Source organism: Malania oleifera, chromosome 1 (assembly GCF_029873635.1).
Source record: "Malania oleifera isolate guangnan ecotype guangnan chromosome 1, ASM2987363v1, whole genome shotgun sequence".
In the NCBI taxonomy this organism is placed as follows: domain Eukaryota; kingdom Viridiplantae; phylum Streptophyta; class Magnoliopsida; order Santalales; family Ximeniaceae; genus Malania; species Malania oleifera.
The window spans coordinates 155537865-155555836 of record NC_080417.1 but is presented as its reverse complement, the minus strand read 5'-3'; the positions used below and the strand labels follow the sequence as shown (position 1 = coordinate 155555836).

Here is a 17972-nt window from a genome sequence, read left to right as displayed (position 1 = left end):
TAGGAAGACGAATAAAAGTGTAGATTTCTTTATCAAGTAGGGTGAATTTAGTATATCTCGATCATATTGTTGTCAGGATGAACTGCCACAGCAAGTCAGGAGAATGATTCGAATGGATTTGTTAGAATTTACTTCCTTACATCCGTGATGTTTTATGCTGGTACTTGTGAAGGTTGTAATGGTTGATGTATTCCTCGAGATCTTTCGGATTTTGTTTGTTTTCTACTTATAATTGTTTAGTTCTTATTTATTTGTTTGATTATTGGTCTTTGATTTATTGATTTTGAATAAGTTGATTAAGTGAGTTTAAAATTTTTTGGGTTTGATTTTATTTTTTTAAAATTTAAGGTTAAAGTCATTGTATTCATGTATCAATAAGTGATAGGTTCGGTGATATTCAAAAAAATAAGTGATAGGTTTTTTAATAAAGAAATGAAGTGTCACCATCTTTTTTGAAAAAAGAAAAAGGAAAAATTGAAGATTAAATTATTGAATGAAAAAGCAAGGGGAGGAAGGGGTTGAGGATGTTCTAGAAGAGTTGAAGCAATAATAATGATGAAGTGAGAGGAGAGTAGAGAGAAAGAGAGGGGGGGTGTCGCAGTTTTTCACTTCTATCTGTGGACTCTGCAGACCAGTGGACCCCTAGGAAAAATCCCTCCGCCCACTGCCTCCTCCTCCTTCTCTTCCCTCCCCTTCCCCATTAAATACCATTTTCAGGCCTTTCCTCTTCTCATACAAACTACTTCCAACTCCTACACAACTTCACGCTTCGATACCCAATTCCCCTTCTCACTTCTCCAGACGCTTACGATGTTCGGAGTCCTCACCCTTCCCGCCGCCCCCTCCCTCCGCTTCGCCGGATCCCGACGGGAGAAGATCTCCTCCTCCCCCCCCGCCCGCTGGACTCCCTGCAAGGCGTCCGCAGCCGTCGTGGACGCCAGGAGGCCCACCACCAGCCTCTACGAGGTCCTGCGCGTCACCCACGACGCCTCCCCGCTTGAGATCAAGGCCGCCTACCGCACCCTCGCCAAGCTCTATCACCCCGACGCCTCTTCCGAGTCCGACGGCCGGGATTTCATCGAGATCCACAACGCCTACGCCACGCTTTCAGATCCGGCCGCTAGAGCCCACTACGATCTCTCGTTGGGCGTCGGACCCGGAGGACGACGACGACCTTTTGCTTACTCCTCCTCCTCCTCCTCTGTTGATTACCGATCCGGATTCTACACTAGCCGGAGATGGGAAACGGATCAGTGTTGGTAGCACCGTAGCGCTGTAGGACTAGGGTACGGTTTCACACCGCCGCCGGCCGCCGGCGAAATAGAAAATTGTGTAAATTCCCCGATCCCAAATTTTCTCCCACAGTGAAAAAAATTTTTGAGTAAATATATATTAAAATATTTCTTTTTTCCTTCATATTCTTCTTGGAGAAATGAAAATGTGAGAAATCTGAATTGAGTTTTTGTTGGGAGGAAGGGATAATGATCATACGGCATTGACATTTGACATTCTAGCTTTGTGTTTTCGCTGAGCACATAATTTACGTCTGCCCACCGTTTTAGTATTTTTGTCCTCCATTTTAAATGTGAAAAACACGAAGCTGAAGCCAAATTCGCGTGTTCAAGATTTTTAATTTATGTTTTTTCCATTCTCTCGCACAATATATATATATGGGGCAAATTTTAAGGCCTTGTAGCGTACTACTGATTTCAAAAATTATTTTATATTAGTCACTGGAAAGCTTGTTTTTAATTCAGGTATTGTACATTATAAATCATGTAATTTATTGCAAATCTAAAACATATAATGATCATACTAATAAAGATTTCAAGAAATGAATGAACTTGTAGTAAAATTAGGTAAATTTAGAGTGAACTCAGACCGGATGTTATGAATAATTTGCAAAGCCCCACCGTCTGCCCCTGCACTTTGTCTCTTTTCTTTTTTCATGATATTATGCAACTGGTATTTTATTTAGGAAGAAAAATAAAGGGATAAACCTATTGTCCTGATAAATTAGGCAGATAAAGAAATGAAAAGAAAATACATTGAAGATGATTGAATTTCACGCACTCATTCAAATTTGGTTGACCTAGAATGAACTTCCTTAGAAAGGAATGCAATGTTCTTAACTACTAAAAAAAGTGCATTCAACTAGATATGAAGGACATGGTAGAAAGCTTCTATTCTATTAGCTTTCAGTACGGTCTTCTGCTCTAACCAGGTGATGCATAGCTCTTCTTCACTTTGAACTAATCAATCAAAATTTTGCTGTGTTTTCTTCTCAGGATTCACTCAGTCTATTCATGAGATGATTGTATTTGGTTTGCAACAGAAAACTAAAATTTCATTTTTATTATTCTTAAATTTTAAAAAATTCGATCTTTTTTACTATTTTAAAATTTTTCAATACAAATATTAAAAACTTAAAAACAAAAATGACATTTTTGTGTTTCTTTCAAACGCCAATGAAAACTAAAACTGCTCTCCTCAACTCAACAAGACCCAATTCCCAGCCAATCATTAATTTAAACTCCTGTAAACTATGATATTTTCCACATGAATAATCATTCCATTTCTCTGTTGCTCCATTTTACAAACCAAATGTAACAACAAATCACGAAATGCATATGAAAGAAGAAGAGAAGTTACATGCAAAAAAGACTATTTGAACAACAGAACACTACAAGTGGGTGTGTAAAACACAAAATTTCACATTAAACTTGTAAAAACAACAATAGTTCTTGATGACAACAATGATGATGACAATGAAAAGAACAAAGCACCGTCACAAACACTGATCCAAGGACAAGACTCTACAGAATTTGGACCCCTTTCTCACAGAAATTCCTACACTTTATACAGCCCTTTCTTTCTACAACTGTCTTCATAAAGAAATATATGTATGGTAGATTTTAACAAGAACGTTAAAAATGGCATAAGGGGACTTGGATCATTTACAGGTCATCAGCATGGAGTTGATAACGTGCATGACAAGGCGGATGCTGGAGAGTTCAGCACTGGAAGTGGTGGGCAGGCTCCTGTGGTGGTTAAGTATCTGGTAGATTTGCTCAAAGATGGGCCGGACGTGCACTGCAATCATTGGGTCCGTTGGGTTTATTGCAATGGCGACGTCAGTCATCCATGCCAGTTTTCGCGGCGTGTCCTTGCTTATATCGCAGGCCAGCTGTTGCAGAAGTGACAGGAGGACTCCTTGGCTCAAAGGCAGAGGAACCATGGCCAAAATCCCCTGCAGATCCACCTGTGAAAATATGCAAACACAAACATCACTCAATTGAATCAACAGTCCATGGAATAATAGATAGAATCATCCCAGGCATGCATCTGCCACTGTCAAGTATGATGATTTTGAGTTGGCATAAATTTAAACAAAAAAAAAAAAAGCACAAATGCATTCGGGTAGCAACCTGAGCTCAAATTCCCAAAAGGCCAAAACCCTGGCGTCCCAGAATGTTAAAAAGTTGAACAAAGTAGAAGAAATTAGAATCAAAGATCATGTGCCAGTTACCATTTTACAAGCTCATATTGAACAAGCCTTTTTTTCAGGGGGGTTATTATTCCCCATGAGCATTCACTATTTGAAATGACTATATTTCTTCTGCTTTTTCAGGAGGAGAATTAAGATGGAGGAAAGGAAAAATAAGAAAACCAGAAGGAAAAATGTACCACGTATATTTTTTTTTTTGAATCTTCCCCAGTCATCTCATCCAAGTCTGAACATCTAAAACTTACCTGGGGGTTATTATTCCCCATGAGCATTCACTATTTGAAATGACTATATTTCTTCTGCTTTTTCAGGAGGAGAATTAAGATGGAGGAAAGGAAAAATAAGAAAACCAGAAGGAAAAATGTACCACGTATATTTTTTTTTTTGAATCTTCCCCAGTCATCTCATCCAAGTCTAAACATCTAAAACTTACCTGAGAGCATAACCAGGATACAATAGACACATCGCTTCTTTGTAGGGCTCCAGTGAAAGCCTCCTCATATTTGCGTTCAGATACCAATCTAGACAGCTCTTTGGTTGGATCTAAAGGTGCCTCCACCTATTGCGTGAACAGATAATAATCGGTATGAGAATAGGCCAACAAAAGACTTGATGAGGAACAATTTAATAACCAGCCAAAAGTACATATAAAAAAGAAAGCAGTAAAAACCTTCTCGTGGAGGCTCCCCAAAGACCCATTACTCAATTGCGTAACCAAAGGATTTACTGCCTTCGAGTTTGCTCCAGCAGCTGCAAGGGCTAAGAGCTTTCGCTGACTATCTGCCAATTCTCCACTTAAGGTTTGAGTCATTGATGATGCAGAGTTAATGGCATCCTGCAAAATCAGATTAATATCAGAAAAATATGAACAAGCACAAATTTTAAAGAAACTGTCAGACAACAGCAATCAGAGGAACAGAAAGACAGATGATTAATAGTGCACCATTCCACCAGTGGTTTAAGGCAAGGGGACTCTTCATTCTGGTTCAGTGGTTTTGCAGGTTCATAAAACACTGGATGGAGCAATGGATCATAGGCTTCTAGCTGGATTTCATGGGGAAGAAGAATGTAAGGAATGTTATATCCCACTTGCTTTGCTGATGGTAGTATCATTTTTTTTCTTTTTGTTTTTTTTTTTCAAAAAAAAAAATAATAGCTCTTATTGAAAGAATTTGAAGTGCATTAGGTATTATTTTGAAGCAGTTTCGAGCTTGAAGGTGAATTTGGGGCAGAGTGAGCTTCTTCCTTTGCAAGATGGGAGCCTCCCTTTATCTCATCTGGGTCTCCCTCTAAGGGTTTAAATTTAAAGACACTGATATGATATCCATTGGTGGAGAATTTTGCAAAAAATTAAAAGGGTGGAAGTGGGTCTTTCTCTCAAAAGGAGGCAGGCCCACTCTAACTAGAAGCACCACTTCCAACCATTCAGTCTATTTCATGTTCCTTTTCCATATTCATGGCAAGGATAATGGAGGATGTCCAGAAGAGAATTCTTTGGGCAGCTTAAGGAGGAGTCTTGATTATCATTTTGGTAATGCGAGGCTAGGGAAACAACCTATGGCAAGATAGGGTTTGACAGTAAAAAGTTAAGTAATTTCAATAAGATGATGTTTGGTTAATGGAGTTGGAGATTAATGACGAGCAAGGAGGATCTATGGATGGAGGTGGTGCAGTGTTGTTGAATAAATGTGTGGACCACTAAGGGGGTGAGGGGGCCTTAGTGATGGGCAAGGAAGATCTAAAGCATTGAATAGATTAGAAAAGGATTGTAGTTTGGGGTGTACAAAAATTACCGGAAAACTGAAAACCAGACTGAAACCAAACCAAAACAAATCTCAGTTTGGTCTTTCAGTTTGCGGTTTTGGTTTCAGTTTTAAAAGATAAAAAATTTCGGTTTGGTTTCAGTTTTGGTCCAGAACCGAACCAAAAAAACTGAAAAATCAAATTAATAAATTATAATTATATAATTCTAATATTCAGAGTTTTCTGTACACTCGTTACTTATATTTATAATTATTTAATATTTTAATTACAAATCAAAATGCCTAATACCCTTATTAATAAAATACTTCAGCACAAACAGTTTGTAATGACTTAATATTTGAACCCTGGGGTGGCAATGTGGGATTATAATTTATATGTGAAGCTGCCCCAGCCAGCACTGTAAGATTGTCAATGTGGGACAATGTGAAACTCTCAAGCAAAATGGAAATTGGAAAGGTTGGTTTGGTTGCACTGCCCTGCTGCTGCCTGCTGCCCTGCTGGGCCTTCAAACCCATGTATGGCGACAGACCATAGCAGAGATTTAATAAAAAAATTCCTCAAAATCTCAACTTTTCGATGCCCATTTCAGTCCTCACCCTAACTCCCCAATCCCGTCTCCATGGCTACTGAAGCCACCCCCAAATTCCAAAACCCTGACTTCAGACCCATCCCGTCACCGCCAGAGTTCCACCAACCGGAGGTCACTGTCTCGTCATCTCACAACGGCCTCTATTTCTGGAAGTTCATGGTCGCAGGCTCCACAGAGCACATGGCCATGTTCCCGGTCAACATCGTGTAGACCCGCATGCAGGCCCTTAGGTCGTGCCCCATTAAGTCGGTGGGTGCTCGGCATGCCTTCCGATCCATCCTGAAATCCGACGACCCAGTAAAGTTCTACTGTGTAATCGCCGCCAAGGGTCTCAACGCTGCCCCAGCCCACGCCGTGCATTTCTTATGCTGGCTGCCTTCCAGAGTCCAGACACACCATCTCGTCCCACATCGGTTGCACATGGGAAGGGAATTAGTTTCCCTTCCTATAAATACCAACTCTACCCCACCAACCCCCCCCCCCCCCCTCCCCTCTTCCTCTTCCTCTTCCTCTTCCGCCTTCAGCTTTCAAGCTGGGCCCATCGGTTGCATATGGGAAGGGAATTAGTTTCCCTTCCTATAAATACCAACTCTACCCCCCCCCCCCCCCCCGTTCCTCTTCAGCCATCAGCTTTACAAGCTGGGCCCATGTTTTGGGCGTGGGCTGCAGGCCCATGGAGGCCAATGGTCCTCAAAAGTTTGTTATAAATTAAAATTTAAAAAACCGAAGTTTTAACCAAACCGAACCAGAAAACCAGCGGTTTGTTTCTCTATAAACTGACAATATACGGCTCGGTATCGGTTTTTGAAATTTTAAAACCGAAAATTTTGGTTCGGTGTTCAGTTTTGTTAATAACCGAACCGAATAAAACCGATTATAATCCTAATTGGAGTATTTCTTCAACAAGATAGCTTTGAAGTGGCAATAAGGTTGCTATCCATTTTTGACATGATGGCTGGTTGGAAATCCTCTTTAATGAATCAATTTCCCAAGTTCTTGCTTGGCAAAGAGAAAGGGTAGCCCTGGTTTTCAGCTGTTTGCCAAAAAAACTGAAAACCAATTTTATTGTTTTCAGTTGTTTTGGCAACCTATTGCCAAAAATTTTTATATCTAAAAATAATTTTTTTGGATTAAATTATTCATTTTATACATTTTAAATTAAAATCTAAATTAAATGAACATATGAATTTAAATATAATTAAAATAAAAATATACATAAATTTCAAAAAACAATAATAAAGTTAATTATAAAATACTTTCACTATTTCTCAATTGTCATGTCCAATAAAATTTTTATTGTAAAGTAAAAATTGAAAATAGAACAATTAAATAAAATGATTATAATAAACTTTATTTTTATTAGTCATTTTTTTTAAGTGTACTATTTGTAATTTATCATTTCAATCATATTTTTATAATATTATTTGATTTAAAAATGAAAATGAGTATTTTTTAATTAAGGTCTTAATTTGTGTTAATTTTATAAATGTTGACCAAACAAGTTGCTGGTTTCTAGTTTTTATTTTTTGTATCTAGTTTTTTATTTTCGTTTCTAATTTCCATTTCTCTAATTTTTTACAGTGATACCGAACAGTCCCTTATGTTGTCAGCTTTCTATTTCTGTTGCTGGTTTCATTTGTTTACCAAAAAACTGAAAACTGGATTTTATGGTTTTCAATTGTTTTGGCAACCTATCGTCAAAAATTTTAATATCCAAAACTAGTTTTTTGGATTAAATTATTCATTTTATACACTTCTAAATCAAAATCAAAATTAAATGATCATATGAATTTAAATATAATTAAAATAAAAATATACATAAATTTCAAAAAATAACAATAAAGCCAATTTCAAAATACCTTTACTAGTTTTCAATTGTCATGTCCAATAAAACTTTTATTGTAAAATAAATTTTTAAAGTTGAATAATTAAGTAAAATAATTATAATAAATTTTATTTTTATTATAGTAATTTTTCTAATGTGTATTATTTGTGATTTTATTATTTAATCATATTTTTATAATATTATTTTATTTAAAGATGAAAATGAGCATTTTTAATTAAGTTTTTAATTTGTATTAGTTTTATAAATGTTAACCAAACAGGTTGTTGGTTTTTAGTTTTTAGTTTCTATTTTTGGTTTTTTATTTTTGTTTCTCTAATTTTTGACAGTGATTCCAAACGGCACCTTATAATGCATGGTGTTGTTGTTACTAGTCACGGATCTTCATCTCATTACATTTCAATGACTTACAATTACTTGCAGTTTCCATATAATTTACAGAGAAATTCCTTACATCTTGCTTATTTTCCCACTCAGTGCGGCCCCAAGTTTCAGCCTGTTCTCAATTCCATGGCACCAATAATGACCATTACCACAGTAAAAGTTTCTTCTACGCAATACGAGTCATATAACCAAATATTTAAATGGAAAGATAACGAAAGCAACAGAAAATATAAAATAGCCACTTGAAAATTAATTTAATCATATCATCTTAAACAAAGGTCCCAAAATATCATTGGCGAGACTATGGCAGAACAGGATTTGTTAAGGACCTAGAATATCAAGTATCTCAATAAGCTAAATTGGAATTTATCCAAATAGAAGGAAAAAATTAAATAACTCCCAAAACATAATGATAAAGCCCATCAAACACATTCTGATGTGCCCAAAATCATAAGATTCCTACAAGAAGCCAATAATTTAGTTGCTTCACATCCTATCGATCTAACATCTGGACTTCCCAGATAACATTTAAATGCAGGACAAAAGCAACCCATTACCCAAGAAAATAATAGCTCTATAAGCTACATTAAATTGACAATTCTTCAATGCCTTGCAATTTTTTTATCAAAAAGGTGGTCAACTGTGTGCTTTTTTATTTTTGAAATATATAGCAAAAATTATTTTAAAAAATCAAATCAATTAGATACAATCTCAAAAATAATATTAAAATTAGATATTTTCAAATAACTCAAGACACATATAAAAAAAAAATACAACATGAAGATCATGTAAGATGGTATAAGATGCATACCCTTAGAGCAAGTGCCAGAGGAGAATGTGTGGACTCAAATTGTTGCTGTGCAGCAGTCGTATGTTCAGCCATTCCTTTCTGAAATGTAGCATCAACTTGCTCAAACATGGCTTTGCACGACATCTCAAAGGCGGGGACTACTGAAGCCTCCAAACTGGACTTCAATGTGTCCTACATATACAAATTAAATTGCTAACTATCATTAGATTAAAAAAGTTGCACAGGTTCGCATACAGGATATACACCCTATGTATTACACAAGAAAGAACAGAGGGTTAAAGAAATTAAAAAAATCAAATAAGTATGGAAAACTCTCATAAATTTAGGATAAGGTGAAACTTAAGTTGGATCCTACATTTGAGAAGAGATAGTTGTAATTTTTATTCCCCGAAACAGTCAGCACGCTACCGACCAAAATATTTAACACAAAAACATCAAATGCATAAAATCAAGATGCGCACAATCCTTGACAGGGAAGAAATACAAGGAAAGGCAATCAAGCTAGATCTTTTAAACCTTTAATTGTATTAAAGCAATTGTTTCTGTTGTATGCAATCAAATACTAGGATTAACTTTGTATGTGTTTCTAGGTGTCACTCATTTCACAGAACATGAGAACAGGCACACAAAATTGAAGTGAGCAAATTTCTTACTCAATTAGACAAAAATGAAACATACATATTAGTGAATCTATTAAAAATTGGTATTTTCATATAAGACAGTATGCCACTGAGAAAGGCAATCTGATACTACAAAGAAATCATGAAATTCATAATGACTATTAACTAATAATACAACAACGACAAAGTATTAAATCCTATGCAAGATTGGCTATAATATATGAATCCACTTTAGCAATTCTACTCAATCTAGAGCAACAAAACTCATTGCGAGTTTGTGACCAATATATTTCATAAATTACAACAATCTTTCTTTGTTAGGCACAACCATTGAGTATCCATTGAATGGAAGGCATGCCTAACACATATATCATACTCACTCCCTGGTCATCTGTACCCAGACATAATTAAAATTTTAAAAAACCCATCTACACCAGATCAAGAAATTTTGCACAATATATTCTCATAGTTATCCACAATTTTACACTCCCAAGCAATGCAAGTTGACTCAGCTCAGGCATGTAGAGTGTAAATAATGCTTAAATAAACAATCAAGTTAGAATTCATGCAAACCTGAAGAGCTTGCTTGCCAGAAGTTTGAAACTGTGCTTGGATTTGCCTAGCAACAGTAGCTTCAAGTTTGGAATTCACTGACTTCTCCAACTGATTCACTGCCTTATCACCAACTCCTCTCTGCACCATGAAACAAATAATTAGATCCCACTAAAAATTGCCACCAGATGGTCCAGAACTTAAAGAATTTTGACCTGGAAGGAATCCACAATAGATGAAGATATTGTTTTCTCAACAGTCGTAGTAATTGTGCGGGCAACAGCTGGTCCAAGTGCAGCAATTTCCTTCTTCACTGTTTTCTCCAACATTGCTGGCAAATCCTTGTTCATAAAGTTAGTTATCAAACTTGTTGTTTGTTGTGTACGTTCTCGTACCAACTTCTCGTGTTTTGCATTCTCTTCCTGAAAACGAGCCCACAAGGCATCAGCATTGGCCTTGACAGCTTTCTCCATGGTCCGGCCCAGAGCTGCTTCCAGTCTTCTACCTTCTTTAGTCACTGGGACGGCGACCATCACTGTCATCTGCTTCTGCAATTCTTTTTGCATGGTCGTTAACTGAAAAAAATTAACAGAATGTCAAACTTGGAGAAATATAATTAGACATGAAACTAAAGAGTTCTCATATAAAACATATGAGAGACTTCCGTTTGACTGCAGATGTCTATGTGTAGCCTACACCATTCAAAAATATCTGAATACAAAACAATTGAGTATCAGAGTGCCAATGACTCAACTGCAGTGGGTTCATTATTTTCATTCCAAAACTATAAAGAGGGATAGCAAACAGACCCGCAAATAGAATTGGACAAGCTACTAACTGTACCACATAAAATCAGATTTTTCAAGAAATATCATAATGATAGCTTTATTCAAATCAAGAATGTTAACCAATAAAAACTATTGAAAGCAAGGACAACATAGTATGCCAGAAAAAGTAGCAAGTAAGAAACATCTAGTACTGCAAATCATGCAGTAAATAATGCAAACATATAACATGGAAGAACATAACCTTCCAGAGGACAAACTCAAAGCAATTACCTGATTAAGCGTCTCTTGCATGGCCAGAATTTGAGGAAAAGCAGCTTCCATGGAGGGTATACTTGAACTAACACCTGGTTCATTGGATGAATCTGTTGAATTGAATGAACTTGGAGATGGAGAAGTAGGACCAGATACTTGAGAATTTTTCCCCTTCTGCTTTTTCCCTTTTGTAGTTGGTGGTGGTGGCTGATGACTTGTTGAATCAGAAATCTTTCCAGAGAAATCCTTGGAATCATTGACCCCTTCCTCCCCTACACTTGAAGATTGAGCCAACGATTCTGTTAAATTAGCACCATCAACTTGCCGAGCTTCTTCCACAATATAAGGTTCAGATAATGCACAGCACTCTCTGGCCATCTCAATGCCAAGATCTGAGGCCTGGGAGCAAAATGATTTCTCCTTACTTTCAGAAACAATAGTCTGAGATTCTACCGGCGAGCCAAAATCATCATTCTGCATGGATCCTGCTTCACCCACAACCTTAACCTCCACCTCAGCATTGCCTACATCACTGTTAGCAACCACATCAGGAATATTCGACTCTCCTTCAATCTTGCCCTCAGTAATATGGGTACTTTCAGAGGATGAAGCACCCATCAATATCTCGGAAGGAGTTACCAGATGAGTTGGGTGTTTGAACATGACAGAAGGATTAAGCACTGTGGAAATATCACCATGTACAGCTTTGTTTTCATCATTCCTCAAATCTTCATCCAAAGAAGGCACGTCAGTCAAATTTGTACGAAGGACATCCATTTGCCTGTCCACTGAATAGTCAATAACTGGTTGGTCCCCACTACGATCACTGAGAGAGGGACTTGGCTCAAAGCTATTTGTTGGACTTCTAAGACCAGATAATTTTCCAGACAACCTTGGACTTAAAGGAGTAGGTGGTGATCCAACACAAGAAATATCTGTATCATTAGCTGCCAATGGCAAAGATACAGGCTTAGATTCCACGCTTGAAGTGCCATATTCCTGCAAAGTGGTTGCCTCAATGGAAGCAGATCTTACAGGATGCCTCAACACAGGCACATTCTCAACACTACTTAATTGTACAGTTGGTTTTAATGCCGAACTAGTTACAGGAATCTCAGCCAGTTTACTACCAGAGGGTTCCAAAGGAGCAATTATTTCAGCACCACTAGCTTCACGTGAAACATTTGAGTCTGACTTTTCTAACCCCACATTCTCCAGCAGTGGAGGCAGGCACTGCGCTAAGTCCAAAGCATACTGCTGAATAGCCTGTGTTTGGACACAATAAACCTGAACAATACGTTCACCATGCGGTAATAAATCACTTGTTCCAGTAAAACTCAAAATAGGCATGGTGACAGTAAATTCAGCTATGTAATCCATGCGGGTTGCCAGTGGATTAGGGCCATATTCTAAATGTACAGCATATATAGCATTCTTCTTTGCATTTGCAAGTAAGAGAAGGGCTGCTTGAGGTAATGCTACAGCTTGATTAAAAAATGCTTCCTCAAGACGAGGCTCAGCAGAACTTTTCAAGATCAACGTCTGAGAGCAGTGCCATGATTCCGAATCACTAGGTAGCAGCCATCCTTCTTCACCTGCTGAGACCCATATCTTCACCTCCCGATTAAGAGGTCCCTGTGAACAGGTTCAATAAGTTTATGTTGCAGAAAAAAATATATAGCTGTCAGTGCAAAGATCAAGTTGTCTAGGAAGCAGATTAAAAGCACTAAGCTACTACACTCTAGTCAAAATTTAATACAAAAATGTCATCACATTACTATTGTAACCAAAAGAACTGGCTGAGCCACTCAACTGGTTACCCAAAAGACTAAAACACCTAATACTCAAGCTGAACAAGAATGATAAGCAACTTACTGCTGTAATCAGTATAATATGATCTGGACGGTGAGGGGCAGTCAAGAATGTAGCTGAATAAACAGGTTCACCATCATGTGGCCTTAGTACTGCAAGAGGTATGGCCTTGCGATCTTCCCAAATCTTTATCTGTTGCATAGGATCAATTTCACACAGACAGTTAAAAAAAATCCTTCTTTGTGATGGATCAAAAAGAATACAGGAACGAAGAAACTGTATGATAAAGCATGCCATTCAATAACTTTTTCTTGGGAAAAATGATTGTGAAGTTAAAATTTCTAATCCCAATTCTCAACCCCATTTACTTCCTAAAATCCAAAAGAAAATTGAACTACTGTGCAATATATCGCCTCTTTCATGATTTACTCTATAAGTTAAGAAACAACTTAAAACATGACTGCAAGTAATCATTTCAAGAAAACTCAAGAAACATAAACACTGAAGTAGGGAAAGAGAAGCAACATAATCAAGGAAAAAGACAAACCGTTCCATCCATTGATGCAGAAACCAAACGGGTAGTCATCCACTGGCACATTGACAAATCTGTAACTTCTCCATCATGTTTACCAACAAACTGGACGCCATCAATTAGTTTGTCGACAGAGCATTTGAGAGGTTCTTCTGCAGAATAGACTTCACCTTTTCCGAATTTTGTGGTATCAATTCTTAAGACACGTTTTCCGATTCCAACTACCAACACTTCCTGTAGCCATCAAGAGGATTCACACAAAGAAATGATACACACACACACACACACAAAAATACCAAAAAAAAAAAGACTTTGCACCTGAGAGAGAGAGACAGAGAACAACCACGAGTCTTATTTTCAAGAATTGAAAGGAGGAGGTGGAGGAGGAAGGCATAAAGGAAGAAGAAAGACATATTTACCTGTTTGTGGCAGTGCCAACAAATGCGTGGGTGTACTGATTCTCCCTCTCCTACCATTTGAATTGCAATAACAACCTTTCCAGTAATTTGTGGCTTATCTTCCTCATCTGGACCTTCAGAAATTTTCCATACATAAACCCGTCCATCTATACTCACACTGCTCAGAAACACATTACCAAGAGTCAACCGAAGTACAAACTCAGAGGAGGAAATGAGAAGTACAGATAGACAGCTACCTAGCCAAAAGGTGAACATCCTCAGCAAAGAAAGCCATGTCTGTGACCCTCTGAGAAAAAAGACATCACTTAGTTGAATACAAAAGAGAGAAGAAGAGGGAGAGATTGAATATCTAAACAAAATAGCAAATTCTTTCCCTCAACAATAAATTTATTTGAGGAATCGTAAATAATAGGAAACAAGAATAATGGAATAATCCCTTGATACACCGTATGGATGTCAAATCAAAACCCATTCATATAACTAGTGATATGGAAAGATATTGACTTTTAAGCTAGCAGAAAGATGCAAACACAAAAGAAATGGAGTTGCCACCAACTATTCAATGTTGTTGTTGATCCTAAGCAGAGATGGTACCGCATAATCAACTTAAAGTGCCTGACATTCATGGAAAAAAGTGGGATCCAAAACCAACAGTTTTACTTATAACCCAGAAATGTGTGTACTCAAACTAATCTGTTAACATGATGTCACGTGATCGTAAGTGCTTGAAGAAGAGGTGCTCCTAAAGTTATATTTTTCTTCCAAGTCCATTGATCATGCATTGCATTTTTTAAGGTTGCATCATCAAGTTCCTTAATTTTGCATCAAAAATAAAATTTATATTTATCTCATTGCAATGCATGTTCTAGTGATTAGCTAGAATTATTCATGACTATGAAAACAACAAAAATCAGGAAGCAAGACTCATATATGTACTGCCAAAGCACTCAAAACCAGCAACCAATAATAATATAATTGGCTTTACATACAGCTTCACAGAGCAATAATTCAATGAGCAGTCAACATCCAAACTCAAACGCCTATCTCTAACAACAGTGTACTACTAAGATCACATTCAATTTATAAATAAAAATGCAGTTATCAATAACACAACAACCAAGACTTAAGTCCCACTAGGTGCGAATTGCCCACATGAATGCTCTTATGCCATTCCAGACAATCTAGAGCAAATATCCATAGAGGACCCAGAAAAAAATTGTCAAGGATTCATATTAGAGACTTAACAAGTTTTATGCAAGTGCTAAACATGTAACACCACCCTAGACTTAACAAGTTTTATGCAAATGCTAAACATGTAACACCGCCCTCCTCCTTTACCCAGGCTTGGGACTAGCTGTGTCCTAAAAGAGTTAAGAATCTTAAGAAACTTGGTGCAACACAAGCGTAGTTAGATATCAACAGTTATTGCATTAAAAATGTAGATAGATAGATAGATAGATAAATAGATAGACAAACAAACAGATAGACAAATAGAGAGAGAGAGAGAGAGAGAGAGAGAGAGAGAGACATTTGAAATCCCAATACTAATTGATACAATTAGTCTCAGACCCAGAGCAAACATTCACTCTCAAGGAAAAAATAGAAGTTCAAAACAGCATGGTAAGGCTTCTAAAGTTTTCACAATAAAAAATAGTTTCAACTGATCATTGAAAAGGAGTGATGAACAGTATCTACATTATTACCAGGGAGGACAAATATATTTTCAAGATTCAAGTGGGTACAAAAGATAATCCGTATCATGTACATGGCTGAAAAAAAATGCTCAATTATCTTGAGTAATTTTTTGCAAATACAAATATTAACGTATCACTAAAGTTATTTATTTTTTATTAATAGCATGATTTATAGGCCATGTCATCTTAGAGTTCTTATTTTGCAAAGAGTACATCTTGACTTTCTTGGAAAGTTCTTCTCATTCCATTACTTTGCATGTGTCCTATAGACCAGCAGATTATGTAATGGTAACCTTTTCATGTGCTCAAAATATGCGTCGATTATCTACAACATTATGTTTGCAAAAAGGTTAGTCATTACATAATCATAGTCCCCTGGCTTGTATCCAAGCACTAATGACCAACACCGACTAAGGTAGGAGAAAAATCCACCCATTTGAGAAACCCCTGTAAACATCAGTGGACAACCTTAAACTACGTGCTCAAAAAGATTACACAAGCATTATTTGTATACCAGTTCAAAAGTAAAATGGGGTTCAAGACAAGTTGCAAACCATTTAGGAGAGCAATTTCTTCTTCTATAAATATGACCCTGCGCTCAATCAAGCATATCAACATGGGTGTCTTGCGAAATACAGAAAACAATGCATTTAATTGAAGTAGTGCAATTTTAATTCTGCAGCTACAAAAAGCAAAATAACACACCCTATTTAATCAACAAATCTAAACTAGTACGCTGAACCCAAAAATACTTTGCAAATTACAAAATCTTCTCAAAAACAAGTTCCCAATTGCCAACCTGGGTATGCCCACGGAGCAAAGATCTCAATGCCGTGTTTATATTAAGAATCCGGATATTCCCTAATTTGAGTCCGTAACATATGTAAGTCTTGTTCACTGCAATTTGACGCCCCACAACAAGCTGCGGATCCGAGACATATTTGGTAATCGGAGTGACCTCTAGCTGCGGCTGCACCTCCCCCTGCAACCTAACGTCAATATCATACACAACTCGATCACCTGTCAAATGCCGCCCTTTGGGCAGCTTACTGCTGGGCATCCGCAACGGCGGAGTAGGCTGGGCAATTGCCGGATTCACGATTGGCGGAGGCAGCACCGGAGCCGAAAATTCAGAACCGCCAGGGAGTGGGGGCGCGGTGGCGGGCAATTCGAGATTGGAGGAAGGAGGGGGGGCGCTGAGGAGTGCCATAAGTCGGGCTCCAGGATTAGGGTTAGGGTTGGGGGTTGGGGAGGGGATGTTGTTGGGACTGGAATTTGCCTGGAGAGGGGGGGTGGGATACGAGACGGAGCGCTGGTGGTGGAGGTTAGGGAGCTGGAGGTGGTTAGCGGCGGTGTAGGGAGGGAGGTGGTGGGGGTGGTGGAGGAAGGGGGATGTTTGGGGAGGGTAAGAGTAGGGCCCGGTGGGAGGAGGGTAAGAGGACGGCGGTGGAGGGTAGGGGGCGGAGGCGAGATTCGGATTGGGAGGGTTTTGGGGGGAGGGGTTTGAGGGTTTGAAGAACTTGTTCATGTCAAATGGCGGCCCAGCTTGATTTGGGTTCCCGGGGGAAGCCATTTCCGGGTGAGAATTGAAGCTTTGAACTGGGCGGCGATGGAGAAGAACTGCGGCGGAGATCGGAGGAAAGGGGTGTCAAATCATATCATCGATGGATGAAAAGAGAGAGAAAAAGAGAGAAGGAAGGGAGATCCGATGGAGGGGAGAGGCTTTGGAAGGCGCAGGAAAAACCCCAGATGACTTTGAACTGAAGATGTGGGACTGGGGAGGACCAAAGAGAAGAAAAAGGCAAATGGGCAGAGCAAATAAAATATTCGGAGAAAAAATTATAAAACCATGCAGGGGGGTTTATGATTATTGATTATTGCCTCTGCCCAACCCTCACTTTTTTTTTATTTGTGTATGGACTCCCAAAATCTAATTATGTTTCACTCAAGTCCAGTGCATCATGGAAGAGAATGGTGTGATCGAGGATTAGGTTTTTTTTTTTTTTTTGGGGGCTGAAGAGAGATCAGAATTCAAAAAATTTGAGGAGGGGGGGGAGAGACAATAGGATTATTGCTTCATTCACAAAAACAATTGACATTCATTATTTAATCTGAATGGTATTTCATGTTTCTTACTTGGGAATGTTGGGGATGGAGCCTCTACTAGCCTCCACAACTCTCTCTCTCTCTCTCCCAACCCACAAGAAGGGATTGTGACCGTAAACTTCGACAAATTTCCATTTCATAATTATAGCTATACATTTTCTTTATAGCTTATACAACATATTGTATTTTTATCAATGGAAGTTATTGACAACATTAATTGCATATGGTGAAAGTGGATCACGTGACCTCACAATAACACTTTCAAGGTATTGGATTTTAGTCGCAACAAAATAATTTT

At 38.0% G+C, this 17972-nt stretch overlaps 2 protein-coding genes across 2 annotated transcripts; one reads left to right on the top strand and one right to left on the bottom strand.

Annotated features, from left to right (window-relative positions):
- The first annotated feature begins 528 nt into the window (after positions 1-528).
- LOC131168191 (chaperone protein dnaJ 11, chloroplastic) lies at positions 529-1416 on the top strand. The gene has a single exon (XM_058127474.1). The coding sequence runs from the start codon at positions 811-813 to the stop codon at positions 1261-1263; it is 453 nt and encodes a 150-aa protein (XP_057983457.1). The 5' UTR covers positions 529-810; the 3' UTR covers positions 1264-1416.
- Positions 1417-2696: 1280 nt separating this feature from the next.
- LOC131168183 (enhancer of mRNA-decapping protein 4-like) lies at positions 2697-17755 on the bottom strand. Its single transcript, XM_058127463.1, has 12 exons — positions 16368-17755; positions 14111-14160; positions 13875-14031; positions 13471-13689; positions 12987-13115; positions 11130-12746; positions 10287-10646; positions 10093-10212; positions 8900-9070; positions 4179-4343; positions 3942-4067; positions 2697-3262 (listed from the first exon to the last, which is right to left on the bottom strand). Exons 1-12 carry the CDS (start codon positions 17139-17141, stop codon positions 2954-2956), a joined length of 4197 nt encoding a protein of 1398 aa, XP_057983446.1. The 5' UTR covers positions 17142-17755; the 3' UTR covers positions 2697-2953.
- Between the last annotated feature and the right edge of the window lie 217 nt (positions 17756-17972).

Coding starts and splice junctions, on each gene's coding strand:
- LOC131168191 (XM_058127474.1), top strand. CDS start 811: ATGTTCGGAGTCCTCACCCTTCCCGCCGCCCCCTCCCTCCGCTTCGCC.
- LOC131168183 (XM_058127463.1), bottom strand. CDS start 17,141: ATGGCTTCCCCCGGGAACCCAAATCAAGCTGGGCCGCCATTTGACATG. Junction 14,161..16,367: donor TGCTCCGTGGGCATACCCAG/GTTGGCAATTGG, acceptor CTTTTTTCTCAG/AGGGTCACAGACATGGCTTT. Junction 9,071..10,092: donor CTGGCAAGCAAGCTCTTCAG/GTTTGCATGAAT, acceptor TTGTATATGTAG/GACACATTGAAGTCCAGTTT.